Source organism: Lutra lutra, chromosome 4, assembly GCF_902655055.1.
Source record: "Lutra lutra chromosome 4, mLutLut1.2, whole genome shotgun sequence".
NCBI classification, from domain to species: domain Eukaryota; kingdom Metazoa; phylum Chordata; class Mammalia; order Carnivora; family Mustelidae; genus Lutra; species Lutra lutra.
This window is the reverse complement of record NC_062281.1, coordinates 96,333,366-96,356,471: the sequence shown is the minus strand read 5'-3', so window position 1 is coordinate 96,356,471 and position 23,106 is coordinate 96,333,366. Positions and strand designations below refer to the sequence as shown.

At 36.8% G+C, this 23,106-nt stretch overlaps 1 protein-coding gene across 1 annotated transcript in view; it reads left to right on the top strand.

Annotated features, from left to right (window-relative positions):
* MAN1A2 (mannosidase alpha class 1A member 2) overlaps nt 1–23,106 on the top strand; it is a 204,382-nt gene that overhangs the window by 149,582 nt on the left and 31,694 nt on the right. The window contains 5 exon segments of the mRNA XM_047724606.1: nt 12,291–12,406; nt 15,567–15,786; nt 21,236–21,273; nt 21,275–21,389; nt 21,392–21,408. Coding sequence (XP_047580562.1) covers nt 12,291–12,406; nt 15,567–15,786; nt 21,236–21,273; nt 21,275–21,389; nt 21,392–21,408 — 506 coding nt within the window.

The window sequence follows — 23,106 nt, the reverse complement described above, 5'->3', positions numbered from 1 at the left end:
CAGTAGGGTCTTGTGAGCCCTAGGCAGTGTCCCCTGCAGACCTTTCACCTGGTTCTTTTCCAGTCTCAGGTTAGTTTCCCACCCATGTGTGCTGCTCAGTACCCCACTGGATATTCAAGGGAATCCTTTACAGATATCTGATTTCTCTTTCTGTGCAGGTCTCTTTTCTCTGGTATCCTGTCTGGAATCCTAGCTGCCTGGACTTTCTGAGCTGTGCCTTATTTTCTCCTCCCTGTGCCTCTGCCTGGAAACTTTCTGGGGGCAGTCCTAGAATTCCCCTTGTTTATTTTCCATATCTCAGAGATCACTGTCCTTTATAACCTGATGTTCAGTGTCATGAAAACCATCATTTCATGTATATTGTTCAGGTTTTTTCTTGTTTGTTTGGCTTTTTGTTTTTTTTTGTTTGTTTTGTTTTGTTTTTTTGGCTATTTTAGGTTATGGTAAATTATTACTTCATCCTGGTTTAAAACCCAAGTCTTTTTCTAAGTCTATTTTCTTTTATTTTGTTTGTTTTTTTTCCCCTGTTTATTATGCATTCTTAAACTATCCTCCCATGTTGCCTTATGTCTTTTGTTTCATATTATTTTTCTCTACTTGTTTAAAATTCATATATATATATTTTCATCTTTTCTAACAATGCCCTTGAATTTTAACTTATGCCCTGATTATTATATTTTCTAATGACATTTAGAATTAATCATTACTGGATCTCCTTTGAGCAAGATGAGAAATCTAGTATACTTATATGCTCCATTGCTTAACCTCATCATAACCTTGTGGTTCAAAGTGTTAATTTCTTTTGTTCACTATTGCTTCTTGTATGACCCATTCTATGCTCCTAATTTTTAAAAAATATTATTATTCACGGACTGCCTCTTTGGTAGTTTTTAAAAAAGTTGGTCACCAATACACCTCCACCTCACTGCTACCTAGACGACCTTACTTCCTAAGTAAGGAGTGAAAGTGAAGATCCTTATTTAGGAGATCTTTCTACCTGTAAGTTCATTTACAGAGTCACTGGACTTTATTTCTATTTTCCAGTCTGAGATCCTGTCCAGTATTTTTTCTTTGACCTGGGTCTTATATTCTCTCTTCTTTGAACTCCTGAAGTCTTTCTTTTTTGGTATTCCCATTGTGATTATACATGTGTTAAACCTTCTGGTTCCTTTCTCATTGCCAAAAAGCCCTTCTATTTCACTCTTTTCTTCTTCATTGCCATAGCCCCTTCTAGCAGACACTCCAGCTTTCTTCTTCCTACCATGATAAAGACTTTTGAAGAAATGTTTATATTGTTGGTTTTTCTTATTGCCTTCTGTTCACCCTATTTATTTATTTATTTATTATTATTTATTTATTATCTAGAAAGATTTAGTTATTAAATTTGACAGAGAAAGACAATACAAACAGGCAGAGCAACAGACAGAGGGAGAGGGAGAAGCAGACTCCCCATGGAGCAGGAAGCCCAATGCAGGGCTGATCCCAGGACCCTGGGATCATTAACTGAGCTAAAGGCAGCTGCTTAACTGACTGAGCCACCCAGGCACCCCTGTTCACTTCTTTTAATGCATTGCCTTCTGGGCTCTGCTTTCTACCACTCCACTAAAAGTAACTTTTTATTTGGCCCAGCGACTGTCCTATAGACTGATCCAAAAAAGAACAATGTGGTTAGTTAGTTATTTCTGTATAACAAACCACTCTAAAATTTAGTGACTTAAAAGAATGTATTATTTCTTCAAATCTACGGGTTGACTGAGAGGTTCTGCTGGTCTTGTCTGGACTTACTCATGTGTCCAAGTGAGCTGGCAGGTTGTCTGGACACTGGCTAATCTAGCACGGCCCCACTTGGGAAGATTCAGCCCTACTTCCGGTCTCTCACCATTATCAGGCTATACACCATGCTTATTTCCATGGCAGTAACAAGGTCCCATAAAAAAGAAGTGAAGCACATAAGTCCTCTTTGAGGATCAGGCTTGAAACTGGCACGATGTTACTTTTACCACATTCGGTTAGATAAAACAAGTACAATACCAGTCTGCTTTAAAATGATGGGAATTGGTTTCATATTCTTCTTCACTTAGCTTCTTAATGTTCATATTCCTAGGAATTCTTATCTTTTCCATTTTTTGCCTCACGTACCCTCCTCTCTTTTTAACAGGACAAACCGTGTCCTGTATGTCTGTGAAATACGAATCAGCAGCTGGCCAACTAGGCTAGTCTCTGGCCTGCATTTATATGGCCTACCAGTTAAAAATGTTTTTTTACATTTTCGAAGGGCTTAAACAATCATTATCAACAACAAAACAGGAGCATGCAACAAAGGTTATATATTATCTAGCCCCTTTATAGAAAAAATCACCCCTCCACTCCCACTCCTGATGTAAATCAGTATTTCATACTAATTTTGCTTGGGTTTTTAAAACTTATATCCCCCCTCCCCACATACAGGATAATTGTCTCCTGGTTATTTGTAGGTATCTGAAACTCAGTAGGTACAAAATTGAGCTTATGATCTCTTCTTTAAAATTTATTTTTCATTGTGATTCCTTATTTCGTCCGTATTTTGCATAATCTGGCCTGTGCCAGAAACTTCACAGTCTGGCCAGATTCCTGTCCTGTTGTTTTTACCTTCTTAGTAACTCCAAAATCATTTCTTCTTCCCTTTGGTTAATTTGGGCCTTCTGTTCTCTCCCTCAGTTCAGTATCACCCTTACTGCCTCCCCCTTTGCAGTGCTGTTTTATGGTCTAATCATCTCTTGAATGTCCTGTTTATTCGATGTATTGGGCGTGTAGAAGGCCATTTTGGCCTGGCTGTGTGCTGCAGGCCAAAGCCAGAATATAGGGGACAAGAAGCAAGTAGGTGAGGAGGAAAGAAGCAAGAGTAAATTTAAACTCTTTTAAGAGAAAAGAGGAACGAGGTTTAGGTATTTGGTTATTTTTAGAAAGTACATTCTTGGTTTGTCTCCCTCTCGGATTTCTTCCCTGTTTGCCCTCCCTTCCCCTGTGGTCCTCCGCTCTATTCCTTATGTTCCACTTACGAGTGAAACCATATGGGAATTGTCTTTCTCTGCTTGACTTCACTTACCATAATACCCTCAAGTTCCACCCATGTTAATGCACATGAGAGACTCTGGACTCTGGGGCCAGTACACTGAGGGTTATAGAAGGGAAGGGAGTAGGGGGATGGGCTGACCAGATGATGGGTATTAAGGAGGGCATGTGTTGGAATGGGCACTGGGTGTTATATGCAACTAATGAATTGTTGACCACTACAGCAAAAACTTAGGATGGTACCATATGCTGGCTAACTGAACATAATAAAAAAAAAGGAAAGAAAATACATTCTTACTACAGTCCCCTGAGTAGTTGAAATACTATATCTGGATGCGGAGCTATAAGAAAATAAATATTAAGGAAAACCTTAATATCAAGACTTTTGTGTATATTTCTGATAATTCACATGAATGAAGTTTTGTAAGGTTTTTAAAATTTCAGTGGATAGTTCACATAAGCAATTGAATATACTACAATTATAGACCTCTTAGTATTGGAATTAGGAAAGTTTAAAATGTACACGTGTAAATTTTATTGAAACTTGAAAGAATGAGTACTTAAGGTAGTTAATGCATTCATTCTATAAACTTTTTTTTTTGGACTTGTAAATATTAAGTGTTAGGTATTATTATTATCTTACAACTATTGCCCTAAACTGAAAAAGAGTGAGAGATTTTGAAAATGGAATCATTTTTTTTTAAAACATGATCTAATTCATTTTAAAAAAGAAAAAATGCCCCTTTAAAAAAAAAAAGGTTTATTTACTTCATTTATCTATGGAGAGAGAGTGAATACGTGCATCAGTGTGAGAGGGTGAGGGAGAATCTCCAGCAGACTCCCTGCTGAGCATGGAACCTGACATGTGGCTTGATATCATGACCCCAGAGATCATTATCTGAACCAAAACCAAGAGCTGGATGCTTACCTGACTGTGTCAACCAGGTGCCCACCCCAAAAAGAAAAATTCAAGTATTAATTGTGAAATGCTATTCATACTTGAAAATGGGAAGTCAGCCATTTAATAATTGCTTATTGAGCACTCTCTAAGAATTGTGCAAAGCATTGTAGGGTATTATATAAAGAAACAAGCCAATGAGTGTCTCTTCTCAGGCTGCTCATAGTTTTGCAGAGTCTGCTTTCCTTTAAGGCAACTCAGACTTATCAGCATATTAAACAAGACTGTTATCAGACTCATTGTCTAATTTTCTTTTCTGATCTATCAGTTTTCAAATAGTTGTATTAAATTCTATGTTTGCCAACTTTTCAGTGCAAATTGATCAGTTTTGGGCTTTATACACTTTTTCTCTTGGTACATTTTTTTTTAAAGATTTTATTTATTTATTTGACAGAGAGAGATCACAAGTAGGCAGAGAGGCAGGCAGAGAGAGAGGAGGAGGCAGGCTCCCTGCTGAGCAAAGAGCCCAATGCGGGGCTCAATCCCAGGACCCTGAGATCATGACCGACCCGAAGGCAGAGGCTTAACCCACTGAGCCACCCAGGCGCCCCTCTCTTGGTACATTTTTTAAATAAATACTTATTTTAAACTTGTTTTCAGAAGGTAGCTGCATTATTTATTTATTTATTTGGTTTAAAGAATTTCAAGTTATTTTATTAAAAACTTTTTTAATTTACATTTTATTTTTTCTATTTTATTATATTTTTTCAGTGTTCCAGATTCATTGTTTTGGCACCACACCCAGTGCCCCATGCAATATGTGCCCTCCTTAATACCTACCACCAGGCTCGCCCATCCCCCCACCCCCTCCCCTCCAAAACCCTCAGTTGTTTCTCATAGTGCACTCTCTCATGCTTTGTCTCCCCCTCTGATTTACCCCAATTCACTTTTCCTTTCCTCCTCCTAATGTCCTCCGTGTTATTTCTTATGCCCCATAACAAGTTAAACCATATGATAATTGATTCTCCCTACTTGACTTATTTCGCTCAGCATAATCTTCTCCAGATCTATACATGTTGATATAAAAGTTGGGTATTCATCCTTCTGATGGAGGCATAATACTTCATTGTGTATATGGACCACATCTTCTTTATCCATTTGTCTGTTGAAGGTCATCTTGGCTCCACCGTTTGACTATTGTGGCCATTGCTGCTGTGAACATTGGGGTACAAGTGGCCCTCTTTTCACTACATCTGTATCTTGGGGGTAAACACCCAGTAGTCAGTTGCAGGGTCATAGGCAGCTCTATCTTTAATTTTTTGAGGATCTCCACACTGTTTCCAAAGTGGCTGCACCAACTTGCATTCATTATTTACTTTTTCATGGTGAGTACATTCTCCCATTTGCATAGTTGAGTTCTTTCCTGATGAGTTTTCCTTATGTGCATTGGAGTTTTCATTTGTAAGCTCAGTTTTCAGTGAGAGCTTCATGACGTGTACGTTTTTCTTTCCACTTTCACTACTTACTGCTCCATTCCTGGCAGTTTTATTAATGCTTCCATTGGCTCATCATTCAGAACTTGGGTCTTTTTTTATACTGGAATGTCAGTTTTCCCCAAGGATATAACACATCTGTTTGCTCAAATATGTAGCAGTTTATCCTAGTCTCAGTCTTGCAGCTGTTTCTGCTTCCTTTTGCTAGTCTGGGAAACTAATTTCACATCCAGAGTCCCACATGAGTGAGTGCTTTGAATCCCAATTATGTTGGAGGAAGTAAACTTCTGGATGTCTTTATTTTACTTACAAAAAAATAGAATTCCTGCTTTTAACACTGAGTTTCTTTGTATTTCTTACCTACTACAATTTTATTTTGTTTTCAAGTGTGGAATACCTTTTAAATAATTATTTCATCCTTTGTTGTTGGTATGTGCCCCGGGGGGAGGGGGTGATCTGTATGAAGTTAAAAGATCATCTTGACAATAGCCATTATATAACTATGAAAACTATTTGCGTGGGGGGAGGGGACGACAGAGAGAAGTGGGAGAGAAACAATTTTAAGCAGGCTCCACACCCACTGCAGAGCCTGATGGAGGGCTCAGCCTCACAATCCTGGATCACGGCCTGAGCCAAAAGCAAGAGTTGGACACTTAACCAACTGAGCCAGCAGGCACCCCATGACTATGACAATTTTTTAAAGGTTTTTCTATGTTCCCCCTAAAATCATCCTGAATTACAGAGCGGTAACAAGCTTACAAGTCCCACACCATCCAGAAATACTGGAGTAAACCAAGATGCCCTAAGTTCCTATCTTCTTTGATTTTTATTGATGATAGGACAAAAGTGAGAGCAGATCAGGAGACAGGGAAGGAGAAGTCATACATATATAGCATTAACAAATTGCAGAGTTATCCAGAAAGAACTCAAATTGAGAAAGTTTTATTAGGACTTCTGCTTCATGGTAGAAGATTGAACTATAACTTCATTACTGTGGCCAACCATCTTTCTTGAGACCACAGTGAAATGGAAGTAAAGAAAAATGTAGAAAGCAGTTAACTCAAGGGAGTAAGGAGATTTGGAGGTAAATGGGAGATCATAATGGGCAAGATTATTTAAACAAATTTGCTTAAAGAAATTAGTGTAATGCACTGTAGCTGGGAGTGTATGAGTAGACCTGAGAAAGGCGCAACCTAGAATATAGTAAAAGAGCACTACAAAAGGGTGACTGATGAAATTCCAGAATGATTTAGAGTTCATAAATAATAGGTACACATAATTGAATAAATAAGTGAGGAGTAGAGTTAATAGTAGGTATTTATTCAAAGTCGTTATAGGGAACAAGTGCTCCACTTGAAATTCTTACGCACCAGCTCATCCTGGAATTTTCTTGTAGATAAAACTATGTAGCACTTCTTTTTAAAAAGTTGAGTGATTTCATTGAAGAAGAAGTTAAAATTTTCCATGTGGATGTTAGTACCCCAGAATAAAGCCTCCCTTTATTCTAAAATTCAAGCAGATCCAGTTTCACAACAAATAACCCTATTCCTGACTCTAAAGTGAAACCTGGCAGTTGGCCCACCTTTCCTCAACTTTGCCTACACAGAAGGCATCCAGTCAGAATTCCCACTCAGGAGAGAGACCTAGTGATGCAGAAGTCTGCTCAGTGGAAGAATACCCCCTGTTCTGTAGAGGAAACCCCCACTAACTACCCAGAATTTCAGTCTTAACACAGATGAATAAACAGTGGTTGGTTGATGCAGTGGGATATCAAATAGCAGCGCATACATAGAACAATGTGGTTGACTCTCACAGAGTATTGAGATACAGAAGATAGCCGCAAGAGGATATATAACATTTATTAAATATACCAGTAGACAAAGTTAAACAGTAGTGGTTGGGAGAGGGTATTAGATGATAACCATATAAAAAAGTGATTGCGTTTTTTTTTTGTTTTTTTGTTTTTTTTTTACCAAAAATTAAGATAATGGTTATCTTTGGGGATCTGGGAATAATAATTGAGAAAGGGTACATGAAAGGCTTTTGGGCATTAGCATTCTTCTGAGTAGAGATTATACAAATATTCTGTGTAATGAATTTTATATGCTTTTCCATGTGTATGTTAAATTTCACAGTGAAAAATATTTAAAGTCAAAAGGGGATCCTGGAAGAGACTGAAGCAATTCCATAAACAAGCATACCTAGTTTTTCAGAGAACTCTAAGAAGATGATGTATTCATAAAATAGGAATACGGTACTATGATAAAAGAAACAATTAGAGAACAGAGAAGAGCTCAGAGGCCAAAAGTATCATTGCTTACAGTAAAACCACAGTGAAAGGACTAAAATATAAACATTTAAAAAAAAATCCCAGGTGTGCCTGGGTGGCTCAGTGCATTAAGCCTCTGCCTTCGGCTCAGGTCGTGGTCTCAGGGTCCTGGGATCGAGCCCCGCATTGGGCTCTCTGCTCAGTGAGGAGCCTGCTTCCCCCCCCCCCCTCCCGCCTCTCTGTCTACTTGTGATCTCTCTCTGTCAAAAAATAAATAAAATCCTTAAAAATAAATAATTCCAGAATATAGAGGACGAAGACTAAGAGAGACTAAAATTTGAGAGTAAAGAATAATAGAAAATCAATCCAAGAGGTCCAGTTTCCAACTAGCAAGAGTTTCAGAAGAGAGAAACAAGCAGGTGAAGTGAGGAAAATAAACAATGGAAGAGAATTTTCTCAGAGTTGAAAGACGCAAATCTATTGTTGGAATAGTGCCCAGCACAATGAATGTAAGAAAACATTTGAGCAGTATCAAAATGCAGATCTATAGCTTAGAAAGGCCAGTTGAGTGTGAGGAAGGGGATTGGAGAAAAGAGGACACGTTGAGCCTATAAAATACCATTGCTGATGTCTCTCACCCATGACACGATGTTACGGGACATTGGGGCAGTACTTTTGAGAACCTCTGTGGGAAAATGATTTCCAACCTTGAATTTGATACCTTTACAATATAAAATTAGGAAGGGGAGCATAATAAAGGTATAGTTATAATCTGCATAGTTCTTTCTGGGAAATTATATAAGAATATGACAGTAAAGCAACTGTAAACAAGACGACATGTTGAGGAAACCATGGTACAACCTGGGAAAGCAGGTACAGTATCCCTGAGAGAATAACCAGCTTGGGGAGGAAGGCCTCAGGGGCAGTGAAATAAACATAGGAGGGACTCAGTGTACTTGGAAGTGACACGCCTGAGGGGCTGGAAAGAAAAATGATGAAGGAAAAATAGGGGAGACCACAGACAGGCAAATAGGAGGAAAACTGAAACAAGCACGTTTTTAAGCAGTTGATGAGAAGCCCAAGATAAGACTGGGCAGCTGGTAAGATAGTAATGATATCATTCACCCAGTGAGTCAAGACATCATGACATGACCACAACACTGAAGTAACAGTTTTGATGGGGATATTTTGTCATAGTTGTTTTATGCAGCTGTTTTTTTTTTTAACATTTTATTTATTTATTTGAGAGAGAGAGAGACAGTGAGAGAGAGCATGAGCGAGGAGAAGGTCAGAGGAAGAAGCAGACTCCCCGCGGAGCTGGGAGCCCGATGCGGGACTCGATCCCAGGACTCCAGGATCATGACCTGAGCTGAAGGCAGTCGCTCAACCAACTGAGCCACCCAGGCGCCCTTATGCAGCTGTTTTAACATAGTTCCTCGCCAAATAAAAAATTGCTGTCTTCTGGTTCATTAGCAAATAATGTACCCAAAAGGCACCCCTCAACATTTCTGTTTTACATATATTCTCTGTCCCTAAATATGAGGGACTTTCCCCTGTCTACTCAATTCCATATTGTTTTAATATTTTACAAATATGTGTTATCTTTTATGATTTCCAGTAACTATAAAATATTTAAGTCTGTTGGAACTAATTTAGCATCTGAGTGTAACTTAGCCTCTAAACCCATTGTCATATATTAACCATCATTATGAAATTCTTAAATATAAGTATGACAAGTATTGAAAGCTGTTAGAAATCTAATTGTGATCTTCTTGTGCAGTCTGAGAGAAAATTGTGTTCTTTTCCTCTGAGTGTCTTCCCTAATACCCAAGCACTTTAAATGTTAGAGACTCAGAAGCCTACATAAGGCAGGGGGCTTCTTCTAGATATTTAAATGGAAAACAAAGGAGATCATTAAGCTCCCAAATCATTCTTGAAAGCCACTTCATATGAATGGCTATTTTATGTGAACTTGACAGATCATTTAGTGATAGAGGTCAGAAAAATGGTTATCTTTAGAAGTTGGGGTATTGATTGGGAGGGCCACATGAGGGAGATTTTGGAATGTTGGAAATGCTCTATATTTTTATTTTGGCGGATTTGTGGGTGTATATATGTAAGAATTCATTCAAGTGTACACTTAGGACTAAAGGAAAAAATGTGAGAAATAAGAGCATTTGAGATGCAGGCCGTTGAGGGTACAAGCGAAGTACTAAAGTATTAGCAGATCATGTTTAAAGTGAATGGCGGTACTTTCCCCTGTTTATTTCTATAATAGAAGATGATTTAACCACATGAGTTACATGTATTCCAATAATGCATAAATATATACAGTAAAAATTGAAGGGCCACTTAGAGGCAATCACTGTGCACGGCTGTCTTTTCGGACCTTTTCTATGTGTACAATAATATTCTTTAAACATACAAATTTTTAGTAGTATCAAACTGTGTTTTTCTGAAACTTGCCCTCCCTCTATTTAACAGCATATAATAGATGTATTCCCAGTAGCAGATGAAAGATTAACCTGATCCTCTTTAATGATTACGTGTTCTCTTACAGTCTGTTTATACTGTAATTTATGTAGCTACATCCCTAGACCTTTGAGGTTATCTGACGTTTTTATTAATGGATACAGGGCTCTGATGACCTTTTTTTTTTTTTTTTTTTACATCTATACTTGTGTATTTGTGCAAGTGTTTGTTAGAGGATAATTCCAGAAGTAGAAAACCTAGTTACATTTTGATAGCTACTACAAAAATTGCCCTCTGTTCCCAGGACCTGTGAACCATAACTTTATCTACATTGGATGCTATGAGTTTTTAAAAATGTTTGCCAATTAAATAGACAAAAATGGAACCTATTTTTTTTTTTAAAGATTTTATTTATTTATTTGACAGAGAGAGATCACAAGTAGACGGAGAGGCAGGCAGAGAGAGAGAGAGAGGGAAGCAGGCTTCTTGCTGAGCAGAGAGCCCGATGTGGGACTCGATCCCAGGACCCTGAGATCATGACCTGAGCCGAAGGCAGTGGCTTAACCCACTGAGCCACCCAGGCGCCCCAGAACCTATTGTTTTAATTTGCTTTTCTCTGATCACTAATGGAGTTGATCTTCCTTTCTTATTTTAATTACCAATTTGTGTTTCTTTTTTTAAATAACTTGTGTGTGCTCTAAAGCAGTTTTCCTTATTTAGTTATCAGAGTTCTTTGTATAGGGTATTAATCTTTATTTCTGTTATATATGCTGCAAATACCCTATTCGATTTCTTGTCTTATAAATTCATTTATAGTAGCTTGTACCCGATGATGCTATAAATCTTTTCTTTTGTGGCTCCTTCGTTCTGTTTTGCCTAAGAACATTATCTGCTTAGGAAGGGCAGACATCTTCTTGTATTTTCTTCTGGAATACTTACAGTTTTGTGTTTTACTTTAAATCATTGATCCACCACAAATTTATTTTTGTGAGCTTATGCATGTCCCCCCAAACAGATAGCCAGCTGTTCCATAAACCATCCAGTAGTCCATCGTTTCCTCACTAAAGTAGGGAACCAGTGCTAGTACTCTGTGAATGATTGACAAGTCATAAAAATGTGCTGTTTTTCTTTTTTGGGCAGGGAGGATGTGAGTTTTTAAGCAAAGTTTAAGAATGTAGAATGGGGCTCATGGAAAGGGGTAGAAGAATAGCATTGCCTTGGGGTTGTGCTGTTGCCTTAGTTAGGATTAAAAGTATAGATGGGATTGGGAGGGAGACAAACCATAAGTGACTCTTAATCTCACAAAACAAACTGAGGGTTGATGGGGGGAGGGGGCTTGGGAGGGGGGGTGGGGTTATGGACACTGGGGAGGGTATGTGCTATGGTGAGTGCTGTGAAGTGTGTAAACCTGGTGATTCACAGTCCTGTACCCCTGGGGATAAAAATATATGTTTATAAAAAATAAAATTTAAAAAAATTACAAAAAAAAACAGTAAAAAAAAGTATAGATGGGGTAGAATAAGAATACACATAGGGCAGACATATGAAGTAAGAGTTATATAAATAGCAATCAAGGGTATCCATTCAGTAGCTTATTATAGTATGCAAAGTGTTACTACAAAGAAATTCTTGGGCTTTTTCACCTTTTAGATTTATTTTACTTTACTGTCTATGGCACAGAAATCATCACTAATCATCCTAGAGAAAAATGGGCTCTTTTTAGTTAACATCAGATTCAAGTGTATCTCGTGTTTAATCTTATAGCTTGTATAGTTAAAGTCATTAATATATGAAAGATAATTGTTTTCACTTCTGGAAAAGTGTGATTGTGTGATGGTATACAAACTCTGTGGCTGAAGAAAGACTCCTACGTATGTGAAATACCCCGTCCCCAGAAAGGGGTTTCTGGAAAGTTGGATACATGCAGAGGGAAGTGATAAGGGCATATTTTTACTAGACTAAATTTGAAGTATGCTGCAAATAAGGCTGTCAATCTAATTTTTAAATTACTGACCAGTATTAGTCATTATACTTGAAAAAGATTATTTCATTGTCTTCTGTCTTCTTTCTCCTCCGCCTTCATCCTTCCCTTTTTCTTTTATTTCAGATCACACATCAGTTGGTGGGCTGGGAGACAGTTTTTATGAATACCTACTGAAAGCATGGTTGATGTCAGATAAAACAGACCACGAGGCAAGAACAATGTATGATGATGCTATTGAGGTAATTCTTGCCAGAACATTTACCTGCTTAACATTCTTTGAATATACAGTGTGTTTTGTAGTGACCAGTGACCACCTATGTGCATTTGATTCTTTGCCCTCACTATAGAGTTTTAGTATTTTAATCTAAAAGTCTTGTATTGTTTTCCTTTATTGTGGCATTTTTTTTTAAAGATTTTATTTGTCAGAGAGAGTGAGCACAGGCAGACAGAGTGACAGGCAGAGGCAGAGGGAGAAGCAGACTCCCTGCTGAGCAAGGAGCCCGATGTGGGACTCGATCCCAGGATGCTGGGATCATGACCTGAGCCAAAGGCAGCCGCTTAACCAACTCAGCCACCCAGGCGTCCCCCTTTATTGTGGCATTTTAAAGAAATTGTTGAAGAATAAATAAGTAATTGTTTATGTATGAACATTTATTATAATTACTTTTAGTTATTGTCTACACAGACTAGAAGAACTTCTGACTTTACATATATTTTCATAAACATTTCTTCTTTCAGCTGACGTTGAACCTACTCGTGGAGAGCCTTATGGATCAATAATAAGGGCAAAACACTTACCTAGTATTTTCCACACACCAGGAGCTGTTGTAACCCCTTTTACATGAAATGAAATCATTTCATCTTTACTACCATTTTATGCTTGAGAACCTCATGGCACAAAGAGGTTGAGTAACTCGCTAAAGTTCACAATAGCTAGTAAGTGATGGAGCCTAGAACTAAACAGTCTGGCTCCAGGGCCTGTGCTTTGAGCCACTTTACTGTATCGTTTCATATTTACATAAAATAGATATAAATGTCTATCACCTCTTACCAGCTGTGATAGTTTAAAATGGGAAAAGGTTTCAGTCTTGGAAGCACTTATATGTGATATTTCCAAGCAAAAAATGTGAAATAGAGAAGTGTGTCACCCGCTTATTAAGTTATTTGCTTTCTGATCCAGTACAAACCCAAAGCCCTTGAGTGATTTTAATCAGTTTTTAAAGTTGTATTGGAGCGCCTGTGTGGCTCAGTCAGCTAAGCGTCTGACTCTTGGTTTTGGCTCCGGTCATGATCTCAGGGATGAGTTCAAGCTCCCTGTTGGGCTCGGCACTGGCTGTGGAGCCCGCTTAAGATTCTCTCTCCCTCTTCCTTTGTCCCCCTCCCCAAATAAATAAATAAAATCTTTTTTAAAAATCAGTTTTTAAAATTCTCTTTCTCTCTCTATATATTTTTTAATTTTATTATTTTCACTGAATTATATAGTTGACACATAATGTTGCATTGGTTTCAGGTGTGCAGCGTAGTGATTCAACAGGTCCTTACTGCTGTACTCACTGCAGGCCTAGCCACCACCTGTCACCATATAACACTATCACAGTACCACTGACTGTATTCCCTGTATCCCTATGACTTACTTGTTCTATGACTAGGAGCCTGTATCCAACTACCCTTCACCCATTTTGCCCAACCTCCCACCCTCCTCTCCTGTTCTTGATATTCTTAAATTTTGTTTTCTCTATGTTTTTCTTCATCAGAGTTGTTTGGATTTTCAAAGAAACACATTTAGGCTTTGTTGACTTTGTATAATTTTGTATATAACAACACCATTCTGAGTGTGGTTGATGATCAATAGTTAGAGTTCTAGCTATTGTGTTTTTAAATTAAAGCAAGAATCTTATTCTTTTTATAGCCTTACTTTGGGGGGAACTAATTTCCTATAGTTTATAGAATGCACAGATGTTAGGCTGATAATTTGGTATCTAGTGTTTAGTCCATTGTAGGCATTCAGTAAATGTTTCTTGGGTAGGCGTCTATTGAGTGCCTTTCCTGTGGAAAACATAGCGGATGCCATGAGGCCCACAAAGATGAAAAATACTGTCCTTGTATTCGAAAACCTAATCTTTCCATTCGTGGTGTTAAAACAACAATCGAAACTTATGAATCAGTGGTAGTCTCTTATTTTCCTTACGACCCAATTCCTAATTCCCCTGACAGCCCCAATACAAGTATCTACCATTTATTTATAAAATGACTTCTTAGTTAAACATTTATTGACTGCGTACTACACTTATAGGCCTTATGAAGTATAAGATGATGAATGAGGCATAGTCCTTACAATTCTGTAAAACAGACATTATCGTTGTAAGGAATACACAATAAATTTTTCCAAAGCTGATTGTTACCAAACTTGTCAGAGAACAACACACAAAAATGTGGGTTAAGTCTTGTTCTTTTTTATTGTCCAAAAAGTGTAGTCTCTAATTGTATATAATCCTTTTCACCAAAGAGAACTGAATTAATGGTATTTCTTATGCTTTTCCATAGAATTATCTCTAAAGGCAGAGAATTAATTTATAGCCCCTCCTAGCAAAGTCTGAGAACATAGTCCAAAGGAACAGAGCTTCTAAAAAATCTAATTTTTATAAAGTTAAATGTACTTGTTGGAGACTATGTTGTGTTACATTCAAGTTGAATGTAAAATATTTCTCTTGCCATCCCCACATCTTTTGAGTAAAGTTGGCATTCCAGGAAGATGGACTCTGTTTTCACATGGCCTCTCATTGCCATGACACAGCACCCAAAACAGATACCTGAGTTTGCAAAGTAAGGGGCTGAGGGGTGACATTTAAACTTCTAACTAGTTTTGAAAGCTTTATAACATATAAGCTGCCTCACCTAATAGTGTCTTTTTAGAGTGCTTTGACAAGAGCTGTAGTTAAGAGGAAAAGGAGAGACCATTTTTACTAAATACCAAAATCATGTTTTTCTGATTAACCTAGGTATCTTCCTCTTCAGCTTTATAGTACGAAATAGAAAATAGATTGATAGAACCTTTTGGGTTATAACTTGTCATCATGATCTCAACTGACTGATTCTTATGAATTCCATTTAGCACAAGAAGAAGAAAACCTGTAATGCAGGTCATGTTATGTCTTTAGGTCAGTCTTCTCTCTCCCACCTTGTCTTTATCCTAATAGTGATGCGGTATTCAAGATTCTGTGCGACTTATTTGCTCTCCAAAACTTACTTTTTATAAATTAACTCTTCCAGTTAGGGAAAGTTACTGATTTGTAGAATATCCTATTACCTATTAAGGTTTTATGATAACTGGAAGAATATAGTAAGTTTGAATACTAACACTTTGCTTCTAAAATTTTGAATTTCTGCTCTTTCTTACAGGCTATAGAGAAACATCTTATTAAGAAGTCCCGAGGAGGTCTCACCTTTATTGGAGAATGGAAAAATGGGCACTTGGAAAAGAAGATGGGACATTTGGCCTGTTTTGCTGGGGGAATGTTTGCACTGGGAGCAGATGGTTCCAGAATGGATAAAGCTGGTCATTATTTAGAGCTAGGGGCAGAAATTGCACGTACATGTCATGAGTCATATGACAGAACTGGTAAGAGTATTAATAACACTAACCACTTAGACTAACAACCTCTAAGTTAAAAATATATCCAGGAATTAGAAGGAAAATATATAGGCATTTTTCACTTTAAAATAGTTATTCTAATACAGTAAATCATTTTTTAAAGAATTTTAATTTTAATTCTGGAAATGTGTTCATCATTTTTAAAACTTATTCTGAATTCTGCTGATTTTATTAATAAAGATTTTTAAGAAATTGTTTTAAGGATGTCAGGTGGGGCATTTGAGGATATGTGGAATGACATTATTTATTTTAATATAGTAAGAATCCATTTTAGCCATTCATTTCAGCTTCTGGAAAACTAGTTACTTAAAAGAACACAGAATTGGCTGATTGGGGTTACATGCCTTGCATATCCTCTTGTGAAAATAAGAATGACCAAAAAATAATAGTAGTTATATTGAATGTATAATTGGTATCTGGGTCTTTCAGTAGTCTCTGAGTCAATTCACCAATAATTTTGGGATTGATTGTGCCTTAGACAAAAAGGATCCTCTGTTGTTGCTTTAGGCAGATATGTAATGTTATATAATATTTCTGGGTTGCAGTGTCCTTACCTGGAAAATGAGATGGTTCTCATTGGTGAAAAAGATTGTTTTTGGGGGTGGGGAAAAAAAAAATCTTTTTTTTTTTTTTTTTAATATATAAAGACTAGATATATATACAGTCATGGATAGATAAACATATTTGATCAAATGCTGACCTTGTTGATGAACAGGATAGAAGTTCTCTAACAAAATATATTGATGAGTTGTTGGTTAATCAAAATTTCATGGAGAGAGAAGGCAATCAGGTTTTTTTTTTTTAAAAGATTTTATTTATTTATTTAACAGAGATCACAAGTAGGCAGAGAGGCAGGCAGAGAGAGAGGGGGAAGCAGGCTCTCCACTGAGCAGAGAGCCCGATGTGGGGCTCGATCCCAGGACCCTGAGATCACGACCTGAGCTGAAGGCAGAGGCTTTAACCCACTGAGCCACCCAGGCACCCTGGCAATCAGGTTTTTTTTTTTTTTTTTTAAAGATTTTATTTATTTATTTGACAGAGAGAAATCACAAGTAGGCAGAGAGGCAGGCAGAGAGAGAGGAGGAAGCAGGCTCCCTGCTGAGCAGAAAGCCCGATGTGGGGCTCGAACCCAGGACCTGGGATCATGACCTGAGCTGAAGGCAGCGGCCTAACCCACTGAGCCACCCAGGCGCCCCGGCAATCAGGTTTTTTAACAAACTTCAAAAAGGATTGAGAAATACTAAAGTAGACCTTCCAAGATTTTTTTCCTGCTTTTAAAAAAGCGTTTCTATATAAAATAATGGAAAATGAGTTCACAGAAAGACTAAAAACTAGTAATTTCTGTTTGCGATTTCAGAAGTTGAGTTGTTGCTTTTATGAAATAACTGAATTTCCATTTTAGGATTTATATAATAAGGAATTGAACTTATGGTGAAATTGACCTTTTAGTTCCCTCAGTAACTCAGGGATTCCATTTCTTGACAAAAACAACTAAGTCAAAAGGACATTGAAGTAGATGTTATTTTGGAGTGGTTTAGTGTTTGTATGTAGTACTTAAAAAGTTGGTGATCTAATTATAAATAGAAGCTAAATTATATTAACATGTTGGCCATATGAAGTATCAAGTAGATATTTAAAATACAGCTAAAATCAATAAAACACTGAGGACCACAATGGATATTTGGTATGCTTATTATGATCATGAGACTTGTTATGCAGGTTTTGACCACAAATGAAATAAAAGATGTAAAATTGTAGGGTTTTACAGAGCAGACATATTAAAAATATGATATACTATTGTTATCATTAATTATTCACTCCATTGAACGTGAACACCTCTGATGTGCCAAGCCTTACACTGGATGCTTACAGATGAAAGTGTGAATAAGACCTATCTCCTGCCTTTGAGGAATTATAGAATACCAGAGTTAGGAGAGGATTCCCTGACTGTCACATTTCATAGACATTGTTGATGCTGATATGAAGTACTGTGATACTGTAGAAAGGAAATGTGCCTGGGATTGAAAAACCCCCTGTTCCGCTATTTATTATCTCCGAGCCTTAGACAACTCGTTTAACCTGCCTAAGACTCAGGTGCTCCATCTGCAAAAAACTGGAACAATAATACCTACCCTGTCTTCCTCAGTGTGTTGGTTCTCATGGTCACTCTTACATGGCAAGTCAGTGAGCTCGTGACCTTCTTTGCCATGGTATGCCCCAAAAGATAACTGTTTGGTTTGTGTCCTGTATTTTCAAGTCTTTCACTGTTTTTACATATCTTTAATCTCGACTTAAATCCTTTAATTAAACGGTACAGTCCTAGTGTTGCTTCCTTCCCACTTGGTAATTACATCTCCTGTGTTTTGGTATAGCTGTGCTAGAATTTTTTGGCCGGCTTATTTAAAAATACCCATTCACTTTTTAGCAGTGATTCTAGCTGAATTCATACCATAAAGACTTTGGAATTTCACTTTCATTTGTTATTGGAATTAGAATTAATACTAATGCAAAATTTGGTAGTCCTCATATTTCACCACCTTGATGAGCATGGTCTTCTGCTAAATAATTTAACTAGGTTTGTAGGAAACAATGCTGAATCTGTTCATGAAACCGAGTAGTAACTTAGTTTCAGACCTATTGTATCTGCATGGGAAGCTAGATTGATACATTATTTTAGTTTATTCTGAGATATAAGGCAGAATTGGTGCCAAATGAGGTCTTAGACTTTCAAAATAGAGTACTGTCCCCCCTCCCCGTTTCTAGATTTAAAACAAAAACAAAAAACCCCAAAACTCCTGAACATGAATAAAATAATGACTGTTACTTAATTTAATTTACTTCTTATTGAAGTTGGCTAAGGTCTTCCCTAGACCATGTGCAATATATTACATTTTGGAAGAAATTTTAATGTTTACATACATATAACATATTCAATGGACAAGAGATTCATTGGACATGGAGTTTTGGACATAACTCTTTTCTTCCTTAGAGGAAGTTAATAGGGAAATAGTTTAAGTTCTTCCTTTACTGTTAGCCTTCTGAAACGAAGTCCAATCACCTGTCCCAGTATATTCCTCATGCTTTTTTATCTTTTGTTGGATTTCTTTTCTTGACCTAAGATGCTTATTTTTCCCATCTCTACAGACTCTACCTATCTGGAAGAGCCCTGTGCCTTACAAACTAATCTATGCCGCCTTTAAATGTATCTTTCACTGTCTTACTATTGACCTTTGTCACATTTGATATTTTATTCTGATTTTTTTTTTTTATTTGTGCATGTCTCTTAAGTTTGCTTACATTATATGATTTTGGCATCCTCTTAGAGTTCTTTTTACCCAGGTACTAAATTATTTATGGTTTCAACTCATTTTTACTTGCTGGATTAGTTAGTTTCCTCCTGGAAGTGAAGTACAAGTGTAAATGGGAAATTTAAGCTAGAAAATAGAAATTAAGTGCAAGATTATTAGGAAATTATTTTTTATAATTAAACAAAGGAACACCTAAGAAATAATGCCCTCAGAAACACAAAGCCAGTGATTTGACCAGCCTAATGGATATAATTGGTACATAATTTAGGCTTGTACATTCTTATTTACCAACTTCTCACAAAGCAGATATGTTCTCTTTCTGGTATGTCTTTTTTGTGAAGTTGTGAATGACCAGTCAGAGAGAGAGAATTTTTAGTGAGAAGTTTAAAATATTAGTATCATGCACCCAATTTCTACTTCCAGTTCAGGCAGTATTATCATTACAGAAGTTACTATCTAATTTAACATTAGTCTTAAGTTTAACATTTGAAAACTCCATATGATCACTTCTTAGCATTCATTCTTTGAGAAAGGAAAAACATGAGAAATTCAGATAAAATGACTTATTCTCCTCTTTATTGAATTGCCATCACCTCATTGCTTATGGCGTTTAACTTTTATCGTCATTTTAAAAACATTTATTAAATGCCAAATCATATTTGATCATATGCTGACCTTGTTAATAAACAGGATAGATGTTCTTTAACAAAAAATATTGATGAGTTGTTTGTTAATCCTAACCTCAAATCCCATTGAAGAGCTAGCTGGTAAAAGCTTTATGTGCACACAGAGTTATGCATATGGTTTCACAGGCTTCTTGGCAGAACACTGTCTTCTTCCAGAGCCTGTCACAGAGTTCATGACTCTCAGGTTGAAAATCTCTTGCTTGAGTTCTGCTTTAGTTCTCTTAGACTTAGTGGTAAACTCTTCTGGATCATGTATTTTGCTTTCAGTAGAACTATCAACCATTGGTACAAGGCTTTTGGTTTTGTGGTTTTTCTTGGAGGTGATGGTTGGTGAGAAAGACTGGCTTTTCACATTTGTATGGGATTACTTAGAGCTTATAGTATCTCCCTTGTAGTGCTGAAATTTGTTACAGCAACCCATGTCGTGCCAGCAATTGTGTCATGGTTCTGTTTATGGTCTACCAGCATTATAGTTCTTGTTTTACCTTTTCTTTTCTGAGAAAATATAAAAATGTCTAGCATTTTTTGGAAGAGATGAGAGACCTTGAAACTACCCCTAAAAGGAAAGAGAAATGGCAGCTGAGAATGGTAATTATGTGTGAGCCCAACATCCCAGTGGAAGATGACTTCACATTGATCAGAGTTAAGGTGCTCAGTGTAATTAGAAAGAGGTTATTGAAAAGACTTTAATGTAGTGCTGTATTCTAGCCTGAATGGAAATCATGTCATTCAAAAAATAGAATGTAGTGTTGAAATATATGTGTAATGGCCCTGTTTTATTCAAATTGATAAATGGGCAATACTGATGAAATTCTTGGTGATTGACAGTTTGAATCTCTTCCTTACTATATATACAGGGGCCATAGGAGAGAAGAGTTTATCTTTAAAACTGCTTTAAGTTTGAAAATACATTGCTTTTTATATACTGTAGGATGCTCGAAAAGTGTATAATCTACACCTTTATCTAATTCAAGATCTGAGCTCTAAAATGTTTCTTACATATGTGTGTTATATTTAAAAGGACTTTAAAATTGTTCTGACTTAAATAATTTCTGCACAGTGCAATTATCTGCCTTATTTTTATTTTGAACAGAACAGAATATGTAATGTGCTTATGTCTAGTTTGCATTGTTGCAGAGGATTACTAGACTCTTGTCGTATCGTTGGATTTAGCGGTATGTTGATGTGCATTATGTATGAGAAATAGTTCATGTCAGGATAATAAGAATATTTGTAAGGCTAGTATAGAAAACCAAATGTGGATCTTTTAAAGTCACTGATTTTGCAAAACAGCCACAATAAAATAAAACAAAATGAACATAAACTTTACATTATGCCCCATTCTTTCAGGGGAAAAAGAAGCTCTGGCAAACAAACACAAATGGTTTATTGTGCTCATTTGTTTCTTTTGTCATGTTACAGCATTAAAGCTGGGTCCTGAATCATTCAAGTTTGACGGTGGCAGTAGAGGCTGTGGCAGTCCGGCAGGCTGAAAAGTATTACATCCTCCGTCCAGAAGTAATTGAAACCTATTGGTACCTATGGCGATTCACTCACGATCCAAGATATAGGCAGTGGGCTGGGAAGCAGCACTGGTAAATAAGCCAATATTTCATTTTATGTGCAAGAGCATTAAATCAAGCCTGCCCACAGAGCCACATGTCCTCATCCATGTTACCTCATGTTCAGTAATTGTAGTGCGGCTTTATTTATCTGATGCAAAAACTCTTGTTACTCAATTTAAGTTGCAAGTTTCTTTCTTTTCTTTCTTCTTTCCTTTTCCTTTTCTTTCTTGTTTCTTTCAAGATTTTATTTGTTTGAGAGAGAGAGGGAGAGCATGAGCAGGGGAGGGAGGGGCAGAGGGAGACGCAGAATTTTAAGTAGACTTCCTCACTGAGCACAGAGCCTGTCCCTGTTGTAGGGCTTGATCCCAGGGACCCTGAGATCATGCCCTGAGCTGGAGTCATGTTTTGCTCAACCATCTGAGTCACCCAGGGGCCCTTAATTTAGTTACTTAAGCTGTAGAAGTAAACCTTAGAATCCAGTTTAGTTCTTGATTAAAACTATTTCCTACTGATGTTCACTCATTATCTTAATAATGAAAAATCACTTAAAAGACATTATGGGTTTCAGTATGATTACACAGTTTCTTTACTTGCCAGTAAGGCTTAACCTCTAGGAAAAAAAAAAAAAAATCCTAAAACTGCCCAGACTCACAGCTGGGTAGATTACCCACTATTCACTTCAGCTTGTGTTCCAAGTAATTCTTAGTGGACCATCATAAGAAGAATCAGTGAATTGTTTAAAATTTTTCTAGATTGAAAGACTGTTTATTTACTTATCTATTTATGAGACATTTTTACTGGTTAGTAAGTAAAGAAGTCAAGTGGTTTTTTTCTTAAAATCCTAGCCTTTCAGAGAACCCCATGGCTATCACTACCTAGAGAGGAAGAAAAATATTAGTCTTCTCATGAAAGTATAGCATATTCCTGGGAGTGAGGGAGTGTTTTATTCTTTGAGATATACTAGTTATGACAAATAACAGTAATTATGATGAATATTCATATTGCAGTTGTTTAACTTAAAAGTTGCAGCCTAGACAGAATTATGACATTGTAGGGGAGGTAAATAATGTTAGTAAATATCTTTGGTAAGAATGTGCAAGATATGTTTTAGGGCAGAATGTAGACCAGTTTATGTAAAAAGAAGGTTTCACAACCAGAGTATAAATAACGTGAACTGAAATAATTACGCTTTAAATTCAAGTTTCAGAAGATGCCATGATGAGGAAAGGCAGGGATGGAGATAAAGAGGAAGATTCATATCTTAATTCACATTTTAAATAGAAGTTGCTTTCTTGTCCATCACTGGACATACCCATGTTGGATATGAAGAAGGTAAAGAGAAGACAGACTGAGACAGTCTCTATGTCTTCTGTAGCTTTAGCTATTCCATTCACATCTTCAGACTTCCAAATTTGAGTATATTTGCATGAAAACTTGCCTTCAAGAAATTATTCCAAATGACTTAAAGATTTAGTCATGCCTCCCTGCTACTTTCACAGTATCCTTAAACTGCTCTGATAGTTTCTGGTGGTGAAGACACATGATCATTACATAGAACATGGTATTTAAAAACTCTTGAATTCAAATATGTTTAAAATATTTAGATAAAACTGACTGAGCCACCCAGGGTTCCCTTAAGAAAAGCAGTTTTCACTCAATTTGCTTTTGGTGAAGTAATCATGAAAATTAAAAAAAAAACAAAAAACAAAAACCTTTGATTTAAGCACC